This window comes from Chaetodon auriga, chromosome 15, assembly GCF_051107435.1.
Source record: "Chaetodon auriga isolate fChaAug3 chromosome 15, fChaAug3.hap1, whole genome shotgun sequence".
NCBI lineage: Eukaryota > Metazoa > Chordata > Actinopteri > Chaetodontiformes > Chaetodontidae > Chaetodon > Chaetodon auriga.
In genome coordinates, this window is record NC_135088.1 from 4,150,337 (window position 1) to 4,171,102 (window position 20,766).

At 41.3% G+C, this 20,766-nt stretch overlaps 1 protein-coding gene across 1 annotated transcript; it reads left to right on the forward strand.

Moving 5' to 3' along the window:
* Positions 1-2,030: 2,030 nt before the first annotated feature.
* htr3a (5-hydroxytryptamine (serotonin) receptor 3A) lies at positions 2,031-9,265 on the forward strand. The gene is made up of 9 exons (XM_076751007.1): positions 2,031-2,112; positions 3,299-3,462; positions 4,164-4,208; positions 4,552-4,661; positions 4,761-4,930; positions 6,042-6,202; positions 7,823-8,033; positions 8,318-8,559; positions 8,984-9,265. The coding sequence occupies exons 1-9, from the start codon at positions 2,031-2,033 to the stop codon at positions 9,263-9,265; spliced, it is 1,467 nt and encodes a 488-aa protein (XP_076607122.1).
* Positions 9,266-20,766: the final 11,501 nt, after the last annotated feature.

A 20,766-nucleotide genomic window follows, 5' to 3' on the forward strand; every position in this document is an offset into this window, starting at 1 on the left:
CTGTGAGTACATCAGGTCAAAGCTGAAGCAGGAAATGAGTTGGTAAACTGTGATGAATGTCTATAATGGATAATTTGATGAATGTCTGTCTTTGCTTCCTGTCTCACATAAGTTTAGCCTTTCTGTTAGTCTCCTGCTCGCGTCTCCTTCAAATTCTCTGAGGCAGTAATCATCGTGTTCCTGATTAACACCAAACCAGATGATTCAAACGGCTGAATTCAAGTTGTCTGAAACCATCCGACAAATATTCTGAGCGAATCACGTCCAGATGCTGCTCCACCGCCGTGCAGCAGCCTGGCAGAGACGCTCTGCACCGGGCCTGTAATGTTTTCCCGACAGTGCACATTTACTCAGAGATGTTGTATAATAAAGCAGCTCTCTGGAGAAAATCCTCAGTGCCAGTGTGATGTTATGATATTGTATTCATACTTTAATCTCCATCCCACTGCCACGAAATAGATCAATAAAACCCACTCAGAGCTGTGTCTCTATTCCCTGTTGGCTTCCTAATAGTCATGATAAGAATATCAAAAGCGCGTCATAGAAAACTTGCCGGTGGAAAGATCCATATTAATGCAATTTTCACAGTACCTGCAAACCTCTTCCTCCAGTGGATCTGCTTACACGGCGTTACGCAACAGAGCTGGAGATAAGTGTTTACTCAGTGCTTTGATACTGTCTGTGTGAGCTAACTAATGGCCTTGCGTTCACTCCGAGCTCTGTTTTCCACTTTGTTGTGAATCTCAAGACGACTGTATCTGTTCTGTTGGAATAAAAGAAAAATCTTTCAGCTGTTGTGTGAAGATAATACGTGAAAATAAAAGCCTCATAAAGCTGAAGCAGCCGTAAACCCGCCTGTTCTTGTTTCTGAAGCACAAAGTCATGAGAAATCAGTCCGTTATCGAACAGCATGAATGCGTTTTGAGAGATGGCAGCGAGGCCTCAGAGGCTGCAGCGCCTTCAGCTTCAAACTGGAGAGAACAACTAATTATTGTTCAGCTCGATCACCTGCACTGGTGTCCTCTGATTGGTGCATTTCAGCTTCATCACACACCCTCTTATTTTGGTGTACTCCATCTTTCAGTTTACCTGAATGATTTAAAGTCGATAAACGTGGAAATGTTTTTTTTTTTTACTGGCTGGGGATGAAATGTGGGTTTGTTGCTGTGAAGGATCAAGACTGTCCTGCACACAACCCAGACCTCCACCCCTCCAACACCCTGAACACCAACAGGTCCCACCGTCCATCATCACTGGCTGACAGCTGAGGACCCTTCTTCCATTCGGACGCGTTCGTCTAAAGAATTAGTCAAAAACAGCTGCTCTCTAGACATCTTTTTGTATTTCTGAGTTGTGGGCCGGATCAGACTGTCTCCCAGAGGCCAGCCCCCCCCCACCAGCTTTAGAGGCTGAATGGGAGCAAATCCCCGCAGCCAGTTTCCAAAAGCCTCAGAGTGAAGAATTAAGGCTGTTCCAGCAGCATTTTACTGCCTGTGGTTCTGGAAATACACATTCATCTTCACACTCAGAGGCGTTTTATTCTAGTTTCGGGTGTAATTATGCATTTGCAAACTTGTAAAAGCTTTTTTAATTCCAATTGTGTTGCATGCAGACACATTTTGATTAAATTATTTCTTTTTAATATCAGCAGCCTTCAACTTCAATATTTGGGATCTGAGCATAAATAAAGTGAAAATGGCCTCTGGAGGTTTAGTGACAGTGGACATTAAATGCTGGAGTTGACACTCGTTTCCTAACAGTCTCTTAATTGTTCCACATCACTGTAACGTACCGGCCTGGTGTTGGCGTATTAATTAATGTGAAGATTACTCAGACGCGACATACGATCCGGGCGCTAGCTCGTATTTCCGCAGTCCTTCAGCTCCATTTATCTCAGTGAGCCGCTGCTTTATTGAACGAGGAGGAGGAGGAGTGGCGTGGCAGCAGATGGATACACCCTGATGAGCTGAGTGACGCTAACGAGCTTCTGATAGTGGATGAGAGCGAAGTGATGGATATAGTGGACAGACATGGAGGGTCTGGGCGTCAGGCAGCCCGAGGCCTTTCATCAGAGCGGCAGGCAGACGTCCACAGCGGGAGAGGACGGCACAGGTGAACTGACACCATGAGGGTCTCACCATCCTGGACGGCGCTCGTCGTCCTTCTGATTCAGGGAGCATCAGGCTGCACAGGTAGACCGCTTCTGTCTGACACTCCGTTATTTAACCGCTAACCTGCCGAAGATCACTCTCATTTTACAGCTGTACTTCAGGGTTATTCACACCAATCTGACAAAATGGTGATTTAAAGTTCACTGGACGGAATCATTTTACTCAGTATCAGAAAATTATTTAGCTAACATATTTATATGAACGCAATATTTACTGAGCTGTTATTTATTACATTTAACTATATTAACAAATTCTATCAAGTGCCTAAAAAATAAAAAAAAGTAACAGCTGACAGCAACTATAACAAGAAATTAGATTAAAAACAAAATGTATAATTCAGAATTTGTGTTTTTATGTGTGTTTTGTTATTCTGATAAATTACTAGTTTGACAAATATTGTCCTTTGGTCAGAGTGGTGAATTATTAAGTCATCAGGAATTAACTTTAAAAATAGACCCTAAAAATACAATATGTAGCCTTTTATTTCTAAAGACGTTTGTCTAAAATAGACTAAAAATAATAAAATTATTACTTAAATTCAAAACGAATGATTGTAATTAAATAAAAGTGACCTTGAAATAAATTAGCATACAATCAATATAAGAGTGTGAAAGTCAGTGACATCAAATATTTTACATTTCATTGCATGAAAATTTCAATATTTGATTGAGTTGTTCAAATAAAATTACTTAAAACAGCATCGAACTGTTACTAAATACATTTAGAGTCAAAATAAATTATCATTTCATTTACTGATCGTCTTCATGTCTTTCTTTTGGGTTTAGTTTTAGCTTAGATAGAATTAGAGATGTTTTTGTTAATTTATCGTTAAATTCTTTTAATTCAAATTGAGAAAAAATGCTTTTTATCTGTAATTACTTTAATCACTGTTTAAATCTTACTGAAATAAAGAAACTGTTCATTTCAACGGTGATTATATTTAGGAGAAACGCTTGCTTTAAGTTAAATTAAGTTTAATTTGCTCTCAGGCCAACTGGAAAATAAACACATTTAAATGTGTTTAAAAGCTTTTGTTTTTTTTTAAACGTCCTGCTGGATATGAGCAATAAGCTGCATGTTTGACATCTTCCTGCACACAAACAGATGAATATTTTGCACATTTTCAGTGAAGAAACTGGGCAGCAGCACGGGAAGATTCGCCAACGCCACATTAGTGCGGCTCTCTGAGTTTCTGAGCGCCGGGTACAAGAAGGGCGTGAGACCCGTGAAAGACTGGAGGACGTCCACCATCGTGGCCATAGACCTCATGGTTTACTCCATCCTCAACGTGGTGAGTTACGAGGCATCATCTGCACCCACACACAAACATAACTGAAGCTTTACGGGGTCAAATTTGATTAGTGACGCTTTAAATTAACCTCGTATTAATACGGCAGCGCGGATGGATTAACCTGCTTCAGTCCCTCTCAGGCTGAAACTCTACCTGGTCCCAGCGGTAATTTGATTAAACACATTAATTTAGAAACACGCGTCGACACAATCCTTCGACAGCGCTCCTCTTCAGACACGGCCTGAAGATTAGGAGGAAAAGCGGCCACCTTAATCACCGTGAGTCCTTATCGTGGCGGTGGATACTGTGCTTCAACGGTGCATATTCCCAGTCTGTTTTCTACTAAATTAGCACAAACTAGACGAGAGCTGCTAGAAAAATGATGTTTTGAATCAGATTGGCAGGATGAAGTTCAACAGGCTGTTTTCCCAGCAGACGAAATAAAAGCTTCACTGTATTAAAATGTTAAAGTCATGACAGTGTTCTGAGAAAAAGGCCAAAAATCCAGATTAATGGAATTTTTATCTGAAGCTTTATTAAAAAATAACCCCATTAACATTGTTAAATTTCCAATATTATTTACATTTGTAAATGGAAATATGCATTAACTGTCATAAACTATGTATTTTATGGGAATATTATGTCACAGATGTACAATGAATTGATATATAATGAATTTATGATCTTGTACTCCACTACAGGATGAGAAGAACCAGGTTTTGACAACATATGTTTGGTACAGACAGGTGAGAGAAAGACATCATAACATGTACTGGAAGGTACATGTAGATACTGCATCAGGAACGTACTGCAGTATTACGCTATCATGTATCTGATCACATCAGTTTGTCATGTTTATTACAGCGAATGTTTACAGTTTTAATCATGTGGTAATTTTGTGTTTCAATCCTCTTCAAAACGACTTTTAACCGATGTCTCTGTACCTTCACAGAACACCTTTATCGTGTGTTTTCTGTTACTGAGACACTGACGCTGTCCAAGTTTACACACCTTATGCAACAAAAACAGATCTATTTGTCATCATATTTTCGTGGTGTTTTACTCATTTAGCTTCTCCCCCTGTTTCAGTCGTGGACAGATGAATTCCTGGTCTGGAACCCCGAAGACTTCGATGAAGTCAAACAAGTTTCTATACCGACCGCTAACGTGTGGGTTCCTGACATCCTCATCAATGAGTTGTAAGAGCTGCTGCTGCTGCTGTCGCCTCGGCCTTTTGTTCCGCTCGACTTTAGTCCCAGAACTAAACCGTCATTGTCATTTTTGTCTGTAACCTGCAGCGTAGATGTGGGGAAGTCTCCGGATATACCTTACGTCTATGTGACACATGACGGACTGGTGCGCAACTACAAGCCCATCCAGGTGGTCACAGCCTGCACGCTCAACATCTACAACTTCCCCTTCGATGTCCAGAAATGCAGCCTGACCTTCCAGAGCTGGCTGCACACCAGTAAGACACTCCCCACCATCTTCACACACTTTTACAACATTTCTTCTTTAAACCAAGTTTTTATGCATTTCACAACATTATTAATTTGGTCTTTAAAATTGAATCCTTCATATAAAAAACTGCCATCAGGATCTGCATCTGCTTATCTGGCGTGATGTGAATTAGGTTTTTCTAAATTAAGTTTCATTAAACCACAAAGCATACAGTTTTTTTCCTCTATATGGACGCCGTGTGGTTACCTGAACGCATTAACAGGTTAAAGTGGTTAAAGTCTCCAAGTGGATGATAATGATCGCTGCTGTACAATGTAATGTTAGAAGGCAATGTTAGCTTAAAACAGCATTAAAGGACACGTATTTTTATGACTAGAGTCCCATTTTCATAGCTTGGCCCATCATTTCTATGAGATAATAAAGCTGAATTCATAGAGTTGAATGCTGATGTCTGGGAAATCTGAGACATCACTTAAATTAAATAAGATGGGACAAGAAGCAGGCAGACGATCAGACAAAAACCAAGGTTAGCCGAAGAGGAGGAAACGAAGGAGAACGCTAAAATTATTTCCCAAACTGTTGGTTATAAACACTCATCACAGGTCACAGACCGACCTCCTGGTTCAGCTTTGACCTGCTGTACTTGCCGTAGCTCTGTGTGCACGATGTGATCATGATGGTTGAGAAGAATAAGAGCCGAGCTGTAAAGAACCCAAATTACACTTCGACAAAAATACCAACTCCACATTAATTTACTTTGAAAATGTCCGACTTACGAGGAGCTTCTCAAACCTTTTACCAAAATAAAACTGATAGTTTGGTTTAATTCTACCGATTGTACAGTTCATTACTAATTCAGGCAGATTTCAGGCTTTCACGTGGATAACATCCCTCTCTGTGACTCTTTCACTTTTGCTGTAAAAATGGTGAAAATGCTCTCTGGCATTAGAGAGAAACACGCAGCTCTCTCTTCAACTCCTCTATCAAGCTTTAGTAGAACGACTGCTCTGTTCTGTGCATCCATGAACTCTCTCCCGCTGTGACACCAGCGCTGGCCGAAAGGTAGCTTGTTGCCAGGGCGGTTTCACGCTGCTTCCATCATTGTGTTCGATCTGCAGTTGATGACATCAACATCACCCTGATGCGAAGCCCCGAGGAGCTCAGGGAGGACAAGAGCGTCTTCATGAACCAAGGGGAGTGGGAGCTGCTGCACATACTGTCCAACTACAAGAGCTTCAGCGTGGACAACGACGACTATTACGCTGAGATGAAGTTCCATGTGAGTGTTTTAACTCAAGACTGACCATAAGTGTAGTTTACTGAAGGAATAATGTGATAAAGGAATAATATTGAATTTTGATCCATTTAAAAGTTAGCTTCACAATGACACCTCAGACACCTTTATAGTCTCTGCGGGTCACACCAGTACACTGAATTAGCTGCCTGTAGCACAGTGATTCGGCAGCACCTGAGAAGCTGATTATGCATATGTGAAGAGGGCTCACCTGAGGGGGCCTTAACCCCTGGCCCACCTTGGTGGCGGCTCTGGCCATACTAAATTATTGAACACATATATAAACACTCACCTCTGCGATGGCTGGAACCGCTTCTCTCTGGCTCTTAAGTCAGGCGTAGTGATGATGATGATGATGATGATGATGATGATGATGATGATACTCTCAGCAGCAGCTCGTTGCTTTGAAGCTTAATTATTCCAGACTAACGGACATTTTGAACAGTTTGACTTTGTCTGCTGCTCTCAGCTCCACAGCAGCAACAAGGCTCTCCTCCACAAATTCTTCTCTGAAGGAGGTTTTAGCTTCTTAGCTGTTAGCTCGCTCAGCGCAAACCGCCTCTCTGTGCTTGTTGAGCATCCAAACTCCACTGAAGAGCGTTCAGTGTATCCGGGCAGATTTGTCCGTGTAGCTCATCCAGGTTAGCATGTTTGTAGCTGTAATGACGCTCAGAATTCGCCCTTGTCATCGCTCTTAGCTAACAAACTATTTTAAACACACTGGTTTGACTTCTATCGGAACGAAAAAACAAAAGTTTGTTCATTTCTCTTGAAAAGTGCGACACTCGGCGGCTACTTCCGTCTTGTTGACACGCGCCATTTTGCGCTGACGCGAAATAAACCGCGACGCGTTTGTTGCGTTCATGAAACGCTCGGAAAAACGTGAGACGTACTATTTTATGCTATTTTCCATAACGCTGATTAAAAAAAAGTTGTTTGTTTATTTTTTGTATTTATGATTTGAATCGTGGGCCGTATCTAACGGTCTCGTGGGCTGGGAACTCAATTATTCACCATTTGAGTTTCTTACTGACCTGTATATGTTTTTTGTTTGTTTGTTTGTTTGTTTGTTTGTTTTAGAAATAAAACAGTTTTAATGCTTCTAAAATAAATAATAATAAATATTTTATCTGACTTTATTTGAAACATCTGGGGTTTAATGTGCTTTCTATGAGCTGTATGCTTGGTCCTTGGTTCAGGTCTGGCTACTGTGTCTCTGCTGTTAAGTCTGTAATTAAAGCAGAAAATGCTCCAAATTATACTTTTTTAAAAAAAGGAAAATATTTATTAAGTAAACGTGTGTCCAAATAATTAGTTCATCTACAGCATAAAAACTGAGAATGAAAACCTGTTCTTATCAATCATACCTGGCAGCCTGTGGTAAAGCCAAGAACAGGATGGATAACTGCTGTTTTTACGGTTCTGTTTGTGAACAGATTAAACCAAGGAGAAATGTGTTTATTCATGACAGACTTAGGACAGATCCAGGTTCGCTGTTTCCCCCATTTCCAGTCTTTATGCTAAGCTAAGCTAAGCTAAGTTAATCATATCCTGCCCTTTTTCACAGCAGTCATTTTGACTTGCTGTAAAACCTTCTCTGTCCAGGTGGTGATCCGGCGGCGTCCATTGTTCTACACTGTGAACCTGCTGCTGCCCAGTATCTTCCTGATGGTGATGGACATCGTGGGTTTCTATCTGCCACCAGACAGCGGAGAGAGGGTTTCCTTCAAGATCACTTTGCTGCTGGGCTACTCCGTCTTCCTCATCATTGTGTCTGACACTCTGCCCGCCACCGCCATAGGAACCCCGCTGATAGGTGACTGGGATCTATTACTGCTGCACAGCAGTTCATATTTAGGACAGAATCTCTGCAAGGCAGTCGCTCAGGCACACACATGTTCTTGGACACAACGAGTTCTGAGGGCAACAACACAACCGTTCCTGCTCAAACTCCCTGATTGTTGGAGGAAGCCACGCATACACACACACACATACAATCTCCAAGATGAAATCACCCACAAGAGCCTGCTGCTGTCTGCTTTTAAAGAATACCCACAGGGCGATCATCATCAAACACCTTGTCCCTCCTCTGTTCTGCAGGTGTGTACTTCGTGGTCTGCATGGCCCTCCTGGTCATCAGCCTAACAGAAACCGTGCTGATTGTGCGTCTGGTGCACAAGCAGGACCTGCAGACCCCCGTTCCACACTGGGTGAAATACTTGGTGCTGGAAAGAGCTCCAGTCGTCTTCTGCATCCACAAGAAGCACCGCCTCTGTTCCAGACTGTCCTCCCAGGCCTCCGACCTGGAGCACTACAAGGACAGCAACTATGGGACAGGTAAGGTACAACAGGGAAGAGGCTTACTGAGGATTTTAACCAACCCACAAAAGACAGCATGTTTCAGTCAAAAGGAGAGAAGAATGCAGACTGAATTAGTCGGCAAGTGGCAGGCTTGTATATAAGTTTACTTCCTGTGAGTCCGACTAGTCTCACTTTGATGGAAAATGTGAATCCATGAGAAAATAAATTGTCAGTGAGCATTTTGCAGATACATTCATTAACAAGGTTTCCTAATTATATGAATAAAAACATAAGCTGGGTGCGATTACATTAATTTACATTTCATTCCTTTATTTCCTTCCTTTGGTGTTGCATATTAGACATTCTTAGATTATTATTATGATTAGAGATTATTAGAGATTTCCAAAGTAAAATAAAGTCCTGTTCCATCCTGCAGCCCAGTGCACCATCCACCACACCTGTGAGATCGGCCGAAGGCTGAGTCATCACGACAGAGAGGCCGGGCTGCTGGGACTGGGCCTGCCCCCCTCCAGGGACCCCGCCCCGCCGGTCATGGACAACATCCTGCAGGAAGTGACGGCGATACGCCACTTCCTGGAGAAGAGGGACAGGTGCCGAGAAGTGGCTAAGGAGTGGCTGCAGGTCGGCTACGTGCTGGACGTGCTGCTCTTCAGAGTTTACTTAGTGGCCATGGTGGCCTACAGCATCACACTGGGCACGCTGTGGTCAGTGTGGCAGGTCGCCTGAGGCTCAGCCCTGCGCTGCTGTGGACTCAAGCTCAGTGGGTAGAAGATTGAATTAAAAAGGCCAAAGTTTTTGGCTCTACGCCCTGTGCAGCTCAGTGGATACAGGGAGGCACTCCCGGTAATGGAACAGGGAAAGGCTTCCTGTAGATGAGCCTATGTACAGAGGTCAAATAACCAACAGAACCAACCAAAATGAGTTCATTTAAAACAAATCTGGAATATCATCAACATAATTTGTGCCTTAAAAAGTCTAAAATGGTCAAATCTGAAAGGAAAGCTGACAAATATTTGTGATGAAAACATGATGCTGGATTCATTGAGGACACTGTAAAAGGTTCAGTCTGGACTAAGAGATGTTTGCAAACTGTCAAGTTTTAATATTACTGAGTGAAACATTTATATAAATATGTACAATAAGTATTTACATGGACTAATAAATAATCAGTGAGGTCATAACTGCATAAGATTACCTGTTTTTATATGTTAAAGAAAACATCTGACTGCATGTTTGCTTGTCTTGAATGTGGAATTTCTGAAATTCTAGATATTGTTGAGATGAATATTATTACTTTATTTTCATGTGACGGTAAATCAAAAGTCTCTAAGTAAAATGGTGGAAACTTCAGCTTCAAACACATATCAGTAATAATGTGTCACCTCATGAAAATGATTTTCAGAAGCTTGGATAGTTTCTGTGCAGTAACAGATGTGCGCTGTGAAGTTTTTAGTTTTTTTTTTAAATTTAATTTTGTTGCTGAATCAAAAAGATAAGATACATAATTATATATGAAAGAGGAAGAGTTGCATATATCATCATATTTCAACAAATGTAACCATGTTTTATCCTGATGTAACGATGTGTTCAAATAAAGAATTTATCAACCTTCATTTTTATGGGCTGTAATTATAGAAGTAAAAAAATAAATGAATCACACGACGAATGGATAAAACATTTTTTAAATGAGCAAATAAATTGTAAAATGATATGAATACGTTATTAAAACTCCTGTCATTATTCTGAAATGTTTCTTCGTCTTATTTTCACGGTGACGAGCTGCTGACGAGGCTTTTCTGTCGCTGTGAAACAGAAACAGACGAAATATAAGAAACACCTCTAATAAAACTCAGAATTTATAAAATGTTTGTGGTCCTCTGGACTTTAGCATTGCCTTTACATTATTGATCTGATATCCAATAATGATTATTTCTGATTAATCTTATTTTGGACAACAGTGTCAAATGTATTGTTTTCCTAATTGTCACACTGTAATGTGATTTTCTGACTTGTGATTTATATTAAATTGTAATTGAAATGTGTCAGCTGATATTTTACTGTTTATTCTGTGACTTACGGTGTTTGATTATCAACACAGACACAGATATAAATGCAGAGCTCTTCATTTATTACAAACAGCTCGTTGATTGAACGAACTCCTGCAGTTGATGGCAGCAGCCAGAGGATGGCGCCATGCACAACAGCATCACTTTCCCCCAGCAGCAGAGAGGGACAGTCAGGATGGAGTCTCTGAATATTGACTTCAGTCATCAATAAGTCAGCTTTTATTCTTATCGAGTTCTGTGAAAGAGACAAAAGACATGAAATGAATATTTTCAAAAATGACTAAAATCCCTCATTTTCAAGAACATTTGCACAGATTTTTAGTCCAAAGCTGAACATTACTACAAACAGATTTAAGATGATCAAAATTATTAAAAGAAGAAGCAGCAAAGCCTCCGATCAGCCGATTATCAGGACAGTTTTGTATGTAAAGTCACATAAATGTAGTGAAGTGAAAAGCACAGTATTTCCTTCTGAAGTAGAATGAGAAGAGAACCCCAGTTAAGTACAAGTACCTCAAATTTGTCCTACAGTACAGTACTTGAGCAAATATACTGAGATACATTCGTCCACTGATGGTGTCCAATAAAGAAGCTTTTGTCAGATTGACCTTCAGAGGACATCAAAGTATTTATTTACTGTATTTTTGTAATAATAATCAAACACAAACAGCTTCAAACAGCTGGGTGTGAAAGGTTAAACACAAATACGCCTCATAGTATTTGTATGCAGTATTTCACAGCGTCACCCAAACATGAAAATGGACACAGATACTGCTGGAGTGGGTTCAGGTGACAGGATGGGATCGTCCGCCTTTTCTCAGATTTTCCTCCAGTTTGTTTTGTTTCTCGTTTGCTGATTGAACGTCAGGCGGGAACCTGTATAACTCAAATTCTTTTGGCTTTATAACTGTTGAACTGAGCCTGATGGTGAACAGAAGAGCTGATTTGTTGACTGTATAATGAAGCAAAGGACTCAATGAAAACATGCTGGAGACATGAGACAGGATGTGAATATGAAGAAAAACACATGTTTGTGCTCAGCAGACCTCAGATCTGATTGCTCCAAGTCATATGGTCTGGTTTAATAAAGTCTGTTGTGAGAGGAGCAGAAGAGTTTCATCCAATCCTTCACTTTAAAGCCCCAAAACAGCGACGCATCACTTCAGTGGTGACGGCTGGGAGCCTAAAGAATCCAGCCTTGAGATATGTGGGTCAAAGATCAGAGCTGGAGCCTCACGCTGCAACACAAAGGCCCTCCACTCTTCATATTACCATCCTGACAAACCATTCAGCACCCCCTGCCCCTTCCTTCCTAATACCCCAAAATAAGATCAAAGTCACACCAAAGCAGCGAGTCCAACAAAACCGCTCACAATGAGACTGTTTTCTCTCATTTCCTGTTTTTGTTTTCTGCCAAATCTAAAAAAGTAAAAGAAAAAATCAACAAACCGCGGAGCTGTTTTGGGTGTTAAACTTGGGAGCGAGTGAATAAGTGGACACGGACGCCGAGAGCTGCCTCATTAGTTTCCAATACACTGAAGCTGGGATCTGATTCTGTGTGCCAGCGAGAGGAAATGAGCAAATACAGCAGCTCTATCAGGACCAATCGGACGCTTGTTTGTCGGACACACAGATTGACTTTCCTGGGGACAAAATTACAGCGGCCTGCTGAGTTTTTATTACTCAGTTTGGTACATTCTGAGAAACGTTTTGCCTATTTTAGCACTTAAACTACACATCAAATATGTGTAACTTTTCACACCGTGTGCAGTGTGTTATACGTTCCACAGCTGTACAGGTGTGACCTCACCTGTGCACTGATGTGAAGTAATTAATGTGATGTTAAGGTGAGGGAGGTTTTTTTTTTCCCATCCTGCCACCTTGGTGTGAATGCAGCATTTGAAGCTCAGCCATAGAGGTTTTAAAGATTCAAAGGATTGTGCTGCAGAAGAGTCATGCTCTGGGAATCAGGACCCTTCGTATCAAACAATATCCTGTATTCTCTTATTTGCAACAGCTGAATTATTATTAGAAAATGATTCATGATTTGAAGATTGATTGATGTGTTTCCGGTGGTAGAAACAGAGCACGTACAAATAAGTACAAATGTAAAGTACTTGAAGGTACTTCACTTGAGTATTTTGCTTCCGTGAAACTTTATACTTTTGCTGAACGACATTTCAGAGAGATATTGTAGTTTTTACTCCACTTCATTTATCTGACAGCTCAAATAATTAGTTGATTAATCGATACAGAGACTAGGAAATTCACGGGAAACTATTTTGACAATGTGAGAATTTGCTTTTAGTGATTTTGAGTTTTGGACTGTTGGTTGGACTAAACAAACATTGTGAAGGCGTCACTTTGGGCTCTGGATTATTCTGACTTCTAATTCTGAATGTTTTCAAACCAAATCAATCGATTATTGGAGAAAATGATCAGCAGATTCACCCAGAATGAAAAGAATCGTTCGTTTCAGTCCTTTCAAAACAGTTAAAATGAGCTCCACCTCAACCGACTCCAACAGGAAACTCCTGCGTCGACATGAATGAGGAGACACGGTAATCTAAAGAGACCAGAGACAGGAGGACGACAGCCACACAGAGTACTTTTACTTTTTAAACCCAGGCCTTGTAACAGAGGGTTTTCACTGTGTGCTAATAGTACTTTAACTAAAGTAAAACATCTAAGTAGTTCCTCCAATCCTGTGCTGAGCTGCCGACAAACAAAGACTTATGCATAAAGGTGCATCTCCAGCTTTGTTTTTGGGCTTCATTTAGTATTTAGTGACACACTGGAACAAGACGTCTCGACTGTGCGTCACGATGTTTGCAGGTTAGATGTCAAACCGAATGAAAACACAACAGATCAACATGAACGACAGCCTGCCACAAAAAGACCTTGTTCAGGTCAATCTACCCTCAACATTTTCTGTCTCGACTCGCTTCCTCTGTAATGACGATCGAGCGTGTGTGACGATGGAGGCGCACACGTGCGCACGCCCTGCATATCTAATGATAGCGTTTATGACCTCTGTGGCACGAGAGGCAGAGCAGACAAAAGGCAGCCAGGCTTGAAGCGCTGCGGCAGTTACCATTCGCACGTCCCGGCCAGGTGGCGAGAGGGAAGCAGACAGCGCAGGTTCTGTCAGGTGCTCTGCTTTGAGTCGCCATCAAACCATCCTTCAGGTGAATGCTTGCAGGTAACTTTTTTCTTTTTGCTTCGCTTCATGTTTTGAGGATGTTTTGCTCTTTAAAGGGCCAGCGTGGAGGATTTAGTGGCATCTAGTGGTGAGGCTGCAGATTGCAACCGACTGAGCGCCCTTTGCCTCACCCGCCTCTTGCTAAAAATCCCAAAACACAAAGGTCCCTGAACAAAAGTCAGTGTTTGGTTTGTCCGTTCTGGGCCACCGTAGAAACATGGTGAAGAGGAGCTGCTCCGTCTGTAGGTATGAAGAGCTCATTCTAAGGCAGGGACTGTCCAGCGGGGAGGGGGGGGGGGGGGGGGGGGGCTGCACTGATCTCACTGGGCGCCCCAAGTGCCACCCCATTATCCTAAAGTATGATTGGCTGTCTGCCCAGTGAGGGGTGGGACCTTACTTCAAACCAAATGTTTGATGAGTATTTTAGATTTTTCTTTTGTTTGTAGCTCTTTTTGAGGATTTACAGAGTAAAATTTGGAAGCTTTGCATTCTGTTGTGTTGAGATTTGGTCGGATTATTTGTCGGATTATTTGTCTTTTATTCCTTTTAAATGCACTTATTATAAGTGATTTTGGAGAAAATCGTCAGCTGAACGACTGTAAAAACTTAACAAAGGAGTAAAAGTCTGGACACACCACGGTTTCCAGCCGATTATACACTAATGAAAACATACTGATGAAGATTAGATTCCATTTCTGACAATAAATACCCTTAAATCTGACAAACTGGACCTTTAAAGCATAACAGCACTCACATTATAACAAGCAGATCCTACATACAGTAGAACTAGATTATGAAAATGAGTACTCGTAAGTACTGCACAAGGTCCTTCAGAGTAGACAAGTGATCAGCAGGCTGTCGCTTTGTGGAGGTAATGTTCATATAATTATGGTGTAATTATTGTTGTCTGGTGACTTTTCATTCAGTCATTCTGAAAAGTAAAATACTTGGACACACGCCGTGAATACAAACACATTTCATTCAGAGCAGCCGTCAGCAGAGGATGACTCAGTTCATCCAGTAAAAAACGCCCCCGTCCAGGTGTTTATGCACGCATCGCTCTGCTGTCTTACCCTGAAACGTCTGTCTCCGCCCAGTTTGATGGACACGAGTGGATTTTTATTTATCTCACAGCGTTGAAAAATGACGTGTCAGTCCACAAACAGTGTCTCTGTGACTGTGATCATCATTCACTGAAGCTAAACTTGTGCTCTACGCCTCCTCGGCCTCACCTGTCGGGAAACAGCGAGCGTGCTCCATTCGGCCCGACTGGCAAAGCTCGTGTCGTAGAGCAGCAGGAGCAGAAGAGGTTACAGTGAGCCGCCTGTTGTGTTAAATTCCTATCAGCAGGGCGGAAGCTGAGCGCTGGGTGAAGAATAGGATTTAACATGTCAGATCACTGTGTGTCAGGACACTGAACTCATGTTTGGACAACCTGTAAACACTAAACTCAGACAGTAACTTTCCAGCTGAAATGAAGATCCGCTTTGACCAGCCTCCGTTCCCGTCGACATGCTTGTTAAGCTACGAGCTATTTAGCTGCCATATTTATTCACTGTGCAAACGGGCTGAAAGAAGACACAGACTGAACTTTTCCCACAACCGTCAGCAGTGGAGTGAAAATAAACTAACCTTCATGCATGTAAAGCTTGTCCTGAACGGTGCTGGTGGAAACGTTACGGGATCATTACAGTCAAAAGGATTCATCCTCTCGGGAGCATGAACGTGTTCAGTAAAGCTCAGCTGAGGAGAGAAGAGTCAGCATTTAGTACCAGTCAATAGCTCCATGCTGCTTGTGCTTCAGTGTAGAGTGCATTTTAAACTGACACACAGGTGCTGTACATGCATGAAAGTGCAAGAAATACTAAAAAGTACATGTACTGCATGTTTAATGTCATTAATTCGCTGTAACTAAGATGCATAAAAGCATTAAAAAGGCATTTATTTACCGTCTGCACGTCCAAGAAACTTAAGTCCTAAAATAATTTGATGCCATTGAAGCTGTTTGTGTTTTAGTTTCACTGGACTGAAACACTTCAGAGATTGTGATTCATCACACAATGAAACAATAAAATATATTTCTGAAGCAAAAGTAGAGCAGATCAAACAAACACAGCTACAAAGCGATCACTGCGCGCTCCATCCTGCAGTCACCTCACGTTCGCTCAAAAAAATCCAACAAATAGCCAGAAAGAGTGCTAAGACAGACAACATGAAGTCCATTTTTTATTTTTTCTAACCGCAGATTGAAAGTATACAACTGAACATCATGATTTGATTTTTATTATGAGACTCATAAATAAAAATACAAAAAAATTCCACTACAAAAAACAATCTACTGTTAGTAGGATGTAAGAAAAAGAAATATACTTTATATTTTCACTATCAAAGGCACAACATTGACTTTAGTGACAACATGGAGAAGAGAACCTGCAGCATTAAATCTTTTATTTTTCCTTTTTATTTTTTTTCACACTCCATCAGAGAACACTGAAATGTTACAAAGAGAGGTGTCTGATTCTACATGGAAAGAAACAAAAAAGAACAACCTCTATATCAACAGACGGTGGCTATAGATTGGTGGCACAGCTCAACAGGAAACGTACTGCCACGGGAAAAAAAAATAGCACGTTGTCGCTGGAAAAGACAAAGGACCTTTGCAAAGCTCTAATGCAAATTTTCAAAAAAAATTATACAACTGACAACAATAAGAGAACAAAATAAAGAAAATAAAAAATAATAATTGGGCACCTTCTAAGATTAGGCTAAGATTAGGTGCTGAGGTAGACAAAAACTATAACAATTCAAATCATAATAAAAACACTATTTTCTTAATACAGAGCAACTTGACTGGCACTTGTGCTGTCACAACAATGGAGGAGAGAAGGAGCACAGACAAGCCAGGGAAAGACAGAGAGAAAGCTTCGTTACATAAAAAGCTTTGTTATGCTTGGTCCGACAGGGCAATTGGTCCTCAGTGCTAATATAAAAAAATACAATGTCTTGGTGCTTTGTTACTCAAACAGTTTTTAGTCTAGACCTCGATGGCACATGCATTGCAACACTGCATGAAATGGCTACTTTGTTCTAGAAACACCACACCAAAACACAGAGTGCCAGCTCCAGGGATGCCATGATTCCTCTCTGACGAGTCCCACGTCCCCTTCCAATGCGTTTTGTACAAAAGAAAAAGTACTTTAAGGAAGAAAACTCAAGCGAAGCAGAAGGGGGATACCCCAACGCCAACCTTCCCACACGGAGGTTTTCTTTATTTTATTCAAGAGCAATAAAAAGGTCTCATCAGCAAACCTGTTGCTGACAAAAAAAAGAGGAAAAGCAGAATCTGAGCGGAGGACCAGACTCGGGGCTTCGTTCGCTCGCAGAAAAACAATTTAATGGAGCAGATTTTTTTTTTTCCCCCGAAAGCAACTTTGGCCACTGCAGTCCGTCTGGATTCCAGTAAATATTCCTTTTGCTTTGTTTTGTGTTGCTGAATAAATGCTTTTGGGTGCCAATCACAGGCTGCGGCCTAAGAAAAGAAGCGAATGCAGAATCCCATTTGCTCTTTCAATAGCATTCAGGGTTTATTGCAGTCCTTGAAAAAGAAGCCCTGCTCTATTCAGGATTAAAAAAAAAAAAAAATCAGGTCATTTTCGAGCGTCATGACATCCCTAGGGTGCTGGAGACACCATTTTTATTTTCTTCTGAAAATACAGAAACTAAGCAGATATAGATGGATATTTTTGTTGAACAAATTCCATTTTTAGGCACAAAGATAGTACAGAAACATTGGAGGAACACTGAGGGAAGAACTATAACGATGCCAATGTATATATATATTTTTTTCCAACAGAGAAAAAAAGTGGCATAGAATATCATTTTATTTTGTATCTGATCTGATTAGTGCATTTTTCCACTAATACACACACACGCGCACGCACACGCACATAGTTACACACCCTCTTTCACCCGCACGAAAAAGTAGAAAACATTCAGAGGACGATGATAGGAACGATGTGACTGATCAGGTCTTGCATTGTGGTGGTTCAGACTGAGCCGTGACTGGGTATATTATAGTGGGTGGATATTATACGAGGGTGGAAAAGCCCCTCAGCTCACAGTGTTTGAGAATAAAATGGCAAGACACCTCGGGACATGCCATCCCTTCTTCTTTTTTTCAAATACAAAAACAAACAAAGAAAAAAAAAGATACGCCGACAGTCAAGTTTGATTGAAAAATTGTGAATGACAAGTACTAATTGGTCGGTTTGGCAGCGTCCTCCTGCCGTCCCGTGTTTTATCATCTTTTTTCTTTTTCTTTTTCTTTTTTTTTTTTTTTTGTTTAACGTCGTCACATACACACACTCGTAAAATTTGTGGCGGATAGATTTAGTCCTTCACCTACAATGCAATTGACATCCAGAAAGCGACACTTATTATTACAATATGTTCACGCACATGATTTTTTTGTCCAACAATATCAAAGAGGAGCAAGGCAAAAATGATTCACACCCAGAGAGAAAAAAACAGGTAAAAAAAAGAAATACAAATATTTGTGCCCTGCTGTAACCCTCCACAAATGGAAAAAGGACCGACACTGAATACAAAAATATCACAATTTTTATATATCAAATTGCCTCTGTTGGCTCTTGTTCAGGAATACGCTCATTTCTCACGAGAGCTTGTCAGCCGAGAGAATCTCTATTTTTAACCTTCTGGTTTTTCTTTTTTGATTACCACTTGCAGTTCCAATTGTCCAACGCACTCTGCATCGCTGCAAATATGACCTGTCCTGGGCGGTTCAGCCGCTTTGATGAACCTTCTTTTTTCACATTACAAAACTACACTTCTATTCACATATTTTCAAGTTTAAATTCTTGTTTTTAAACCCTCTTAAAAAGCAATAGTACTTCCTCTTATCTGCCACATCCCTCTTACTCATCACTTAAGGCTTCAAAATTGCTTTTTTTTTTTTTTTTTTTCTCTGCTCGTCTGTGGTTGGAGGTGCAGGGGGAGACTATAAGAGAAGAATAAACATCCATTTGAATGACTTTTCAAATCCTATTAACCTCTACTTTTGTTATCTCTTACCCTTTTATATACATTTTGCTTAAAAACACAATCATAAATCAACTTTTGAAAACAAAACAAACAAAAAAAAAAAGCATGAGATGAAGTAGCAACGATGAAATAATGCAAAACACAAACACACAGAAAAAAATGTGCTTTTGCCAGAAAATGAAAACAACTTAGAGGTAGCTTTTATAACAAATGACCAAACCTTCCGGCTCATTAACACGCGGGGTTAATAATACCAAGTTTGGTAACAAGTAATGCACAAAGAAATACACAACATTAGAAAACAAATCTCTTCACCGTGGCACTTAATTTTTCTGCGTACACATTGCTTCATCATGTTGTGCAATGCATCTTCTCCACAAACGCTCGTGAACTAAACCAAAAAAAAAAAAAAAAAAAAAAAGGTGAAACAAAGGGGAAAATTAAAATACACAAGCAACATGAGGTCACAAAACGAGGTAATTCAAGTACGATGTGTTGAGATCAAACTCAAGGTCAATAATAACAACAATAACAACAACAACAGGAGACGAGAGAGACGAAGCACAGGGACAAAACCACAGAGAAAGAGTCGATTTATTCTGTCGTCTTACTGGTCGCCCCCTAAGCTGCTGGGCCGTGTCTCGTCCCATCAGTGATTTCCCCCTTTTCCACCGGCCGGTAGCTTCTGTGACATGCAGTGATGCTTATTAAAGCCGAAGGTTCAGCCGTGATACCTGCGGCTGCGTTAAGTCGTACGGGTCTAAAGCTGCATTTCAGGGACGTCAGAAAGTCGGGAACTCCCACCTCCTCCTCTGCGAAATGAGCCTTTGAGTTTGAGTCGGTAAGTGGGCCGAGGGTCCGTGCTGGCTCCCACTCTCTGCGCGTTAGTGTACACAAGTATTCAACACAAACAGTAGAGTGCACACAGCATCGTTTTGCTTAAAGCCCCAGTGGTAATTTCAATAAGTGCAAATATATTTGGGAACGTGCACCATTAAACACAATGTCTGTAACAGAACTACAGGAAAGGACCCGGCGACGCCGCCCGCTCTACAGTCCTTCTCTCATTGATATTGTACTCCAGTGGTGCATATTCTCAAACTAAAATCTACTGACACACAGTGAATACGAGGCTTCAGGGGCCCCTGGGGGACCGGGGCCATGGATCCCTCTTCACTTCGCCCGGTGAGTATTCCAGCCCGGCTTCAATGCATTGAATTTAAAGATCACGTGACCTCACGGCCCTAAAATGTGATCTGTTTGAACTCTTTCGCAGGAAACTCTCCATCCTGAACGATTAATTAATTAATTTCAGATGTAAAATAGCATTTACAGCCGCTAGCTAGTGAGCTAATGTATGAGCTGTGTCACGGGGAACAGTGTTCGATGCTGGGTGGAGAAAATCCTCCGGACTGAACCCCTGGAAGGCTCCGGACAGCCTGCGAGGTGGGAATTACAGATTTCTGACTTCCAGTGAAAGGCAGCATTAACCCGCAGCGTGTTCTTAACACAGCCTGGTGCGAACCCGGCTAACAGTCTTTCACATTCATGTTTTGATGCCATATAACAGTCTTCAACCTGCCACACCACCTCGGACGAACACTACAGGTGTGCGGCTAAGGCATTCCCAGCACTTCTTCAACATTCACTACGAGCGGTCGAAGTCACAGGACTCCCACGGAAAGCAGCGGTTAACCATTTTCCCATTTTGTTGTCCATCCGCGGTGAACGCACAGATCTGTTGTGGTCAAAGTGTTACTGTTCATGTGTCAGTTTGTGTGGTTTATCGTTAGTGTGAGATGCCGACAGTCATCTGGTTAATGTACATGGATAAATGCGGTCCAGTTATCTATTGCTGAGTATGTGTATAGGCTGGGTTTAATGTGGCGTACTGTCAT

What these genes read in the sequence shown, in the direction of transcription:
- htr3a (XM_076751007.1), top strand. Translation starts at nt 2,031, where the DNA reads ATGGAGGGTCTGGGCGTCAGGCAGCCCGAGGCCTTTCATCAGAGCGGC. An exon ending in AGCGGGAGAGGACGGCACAG is followed by an intron (nt 2,113 to 3,298) that starts GTGAACTGACAC and finishes GCACATTTTCAG; the next exon opens with TGAAGAAACTGGGCAGCAGC. An exon ending in GACATCCTCATCAATGAGTT is followed by an intron (nt 4,662 to 4,760) that starts GTAAGAGCTGCT and finishes TGTAACCTGCAG; the next exon opens with CGTAGATGTGGGGAAGTCTC.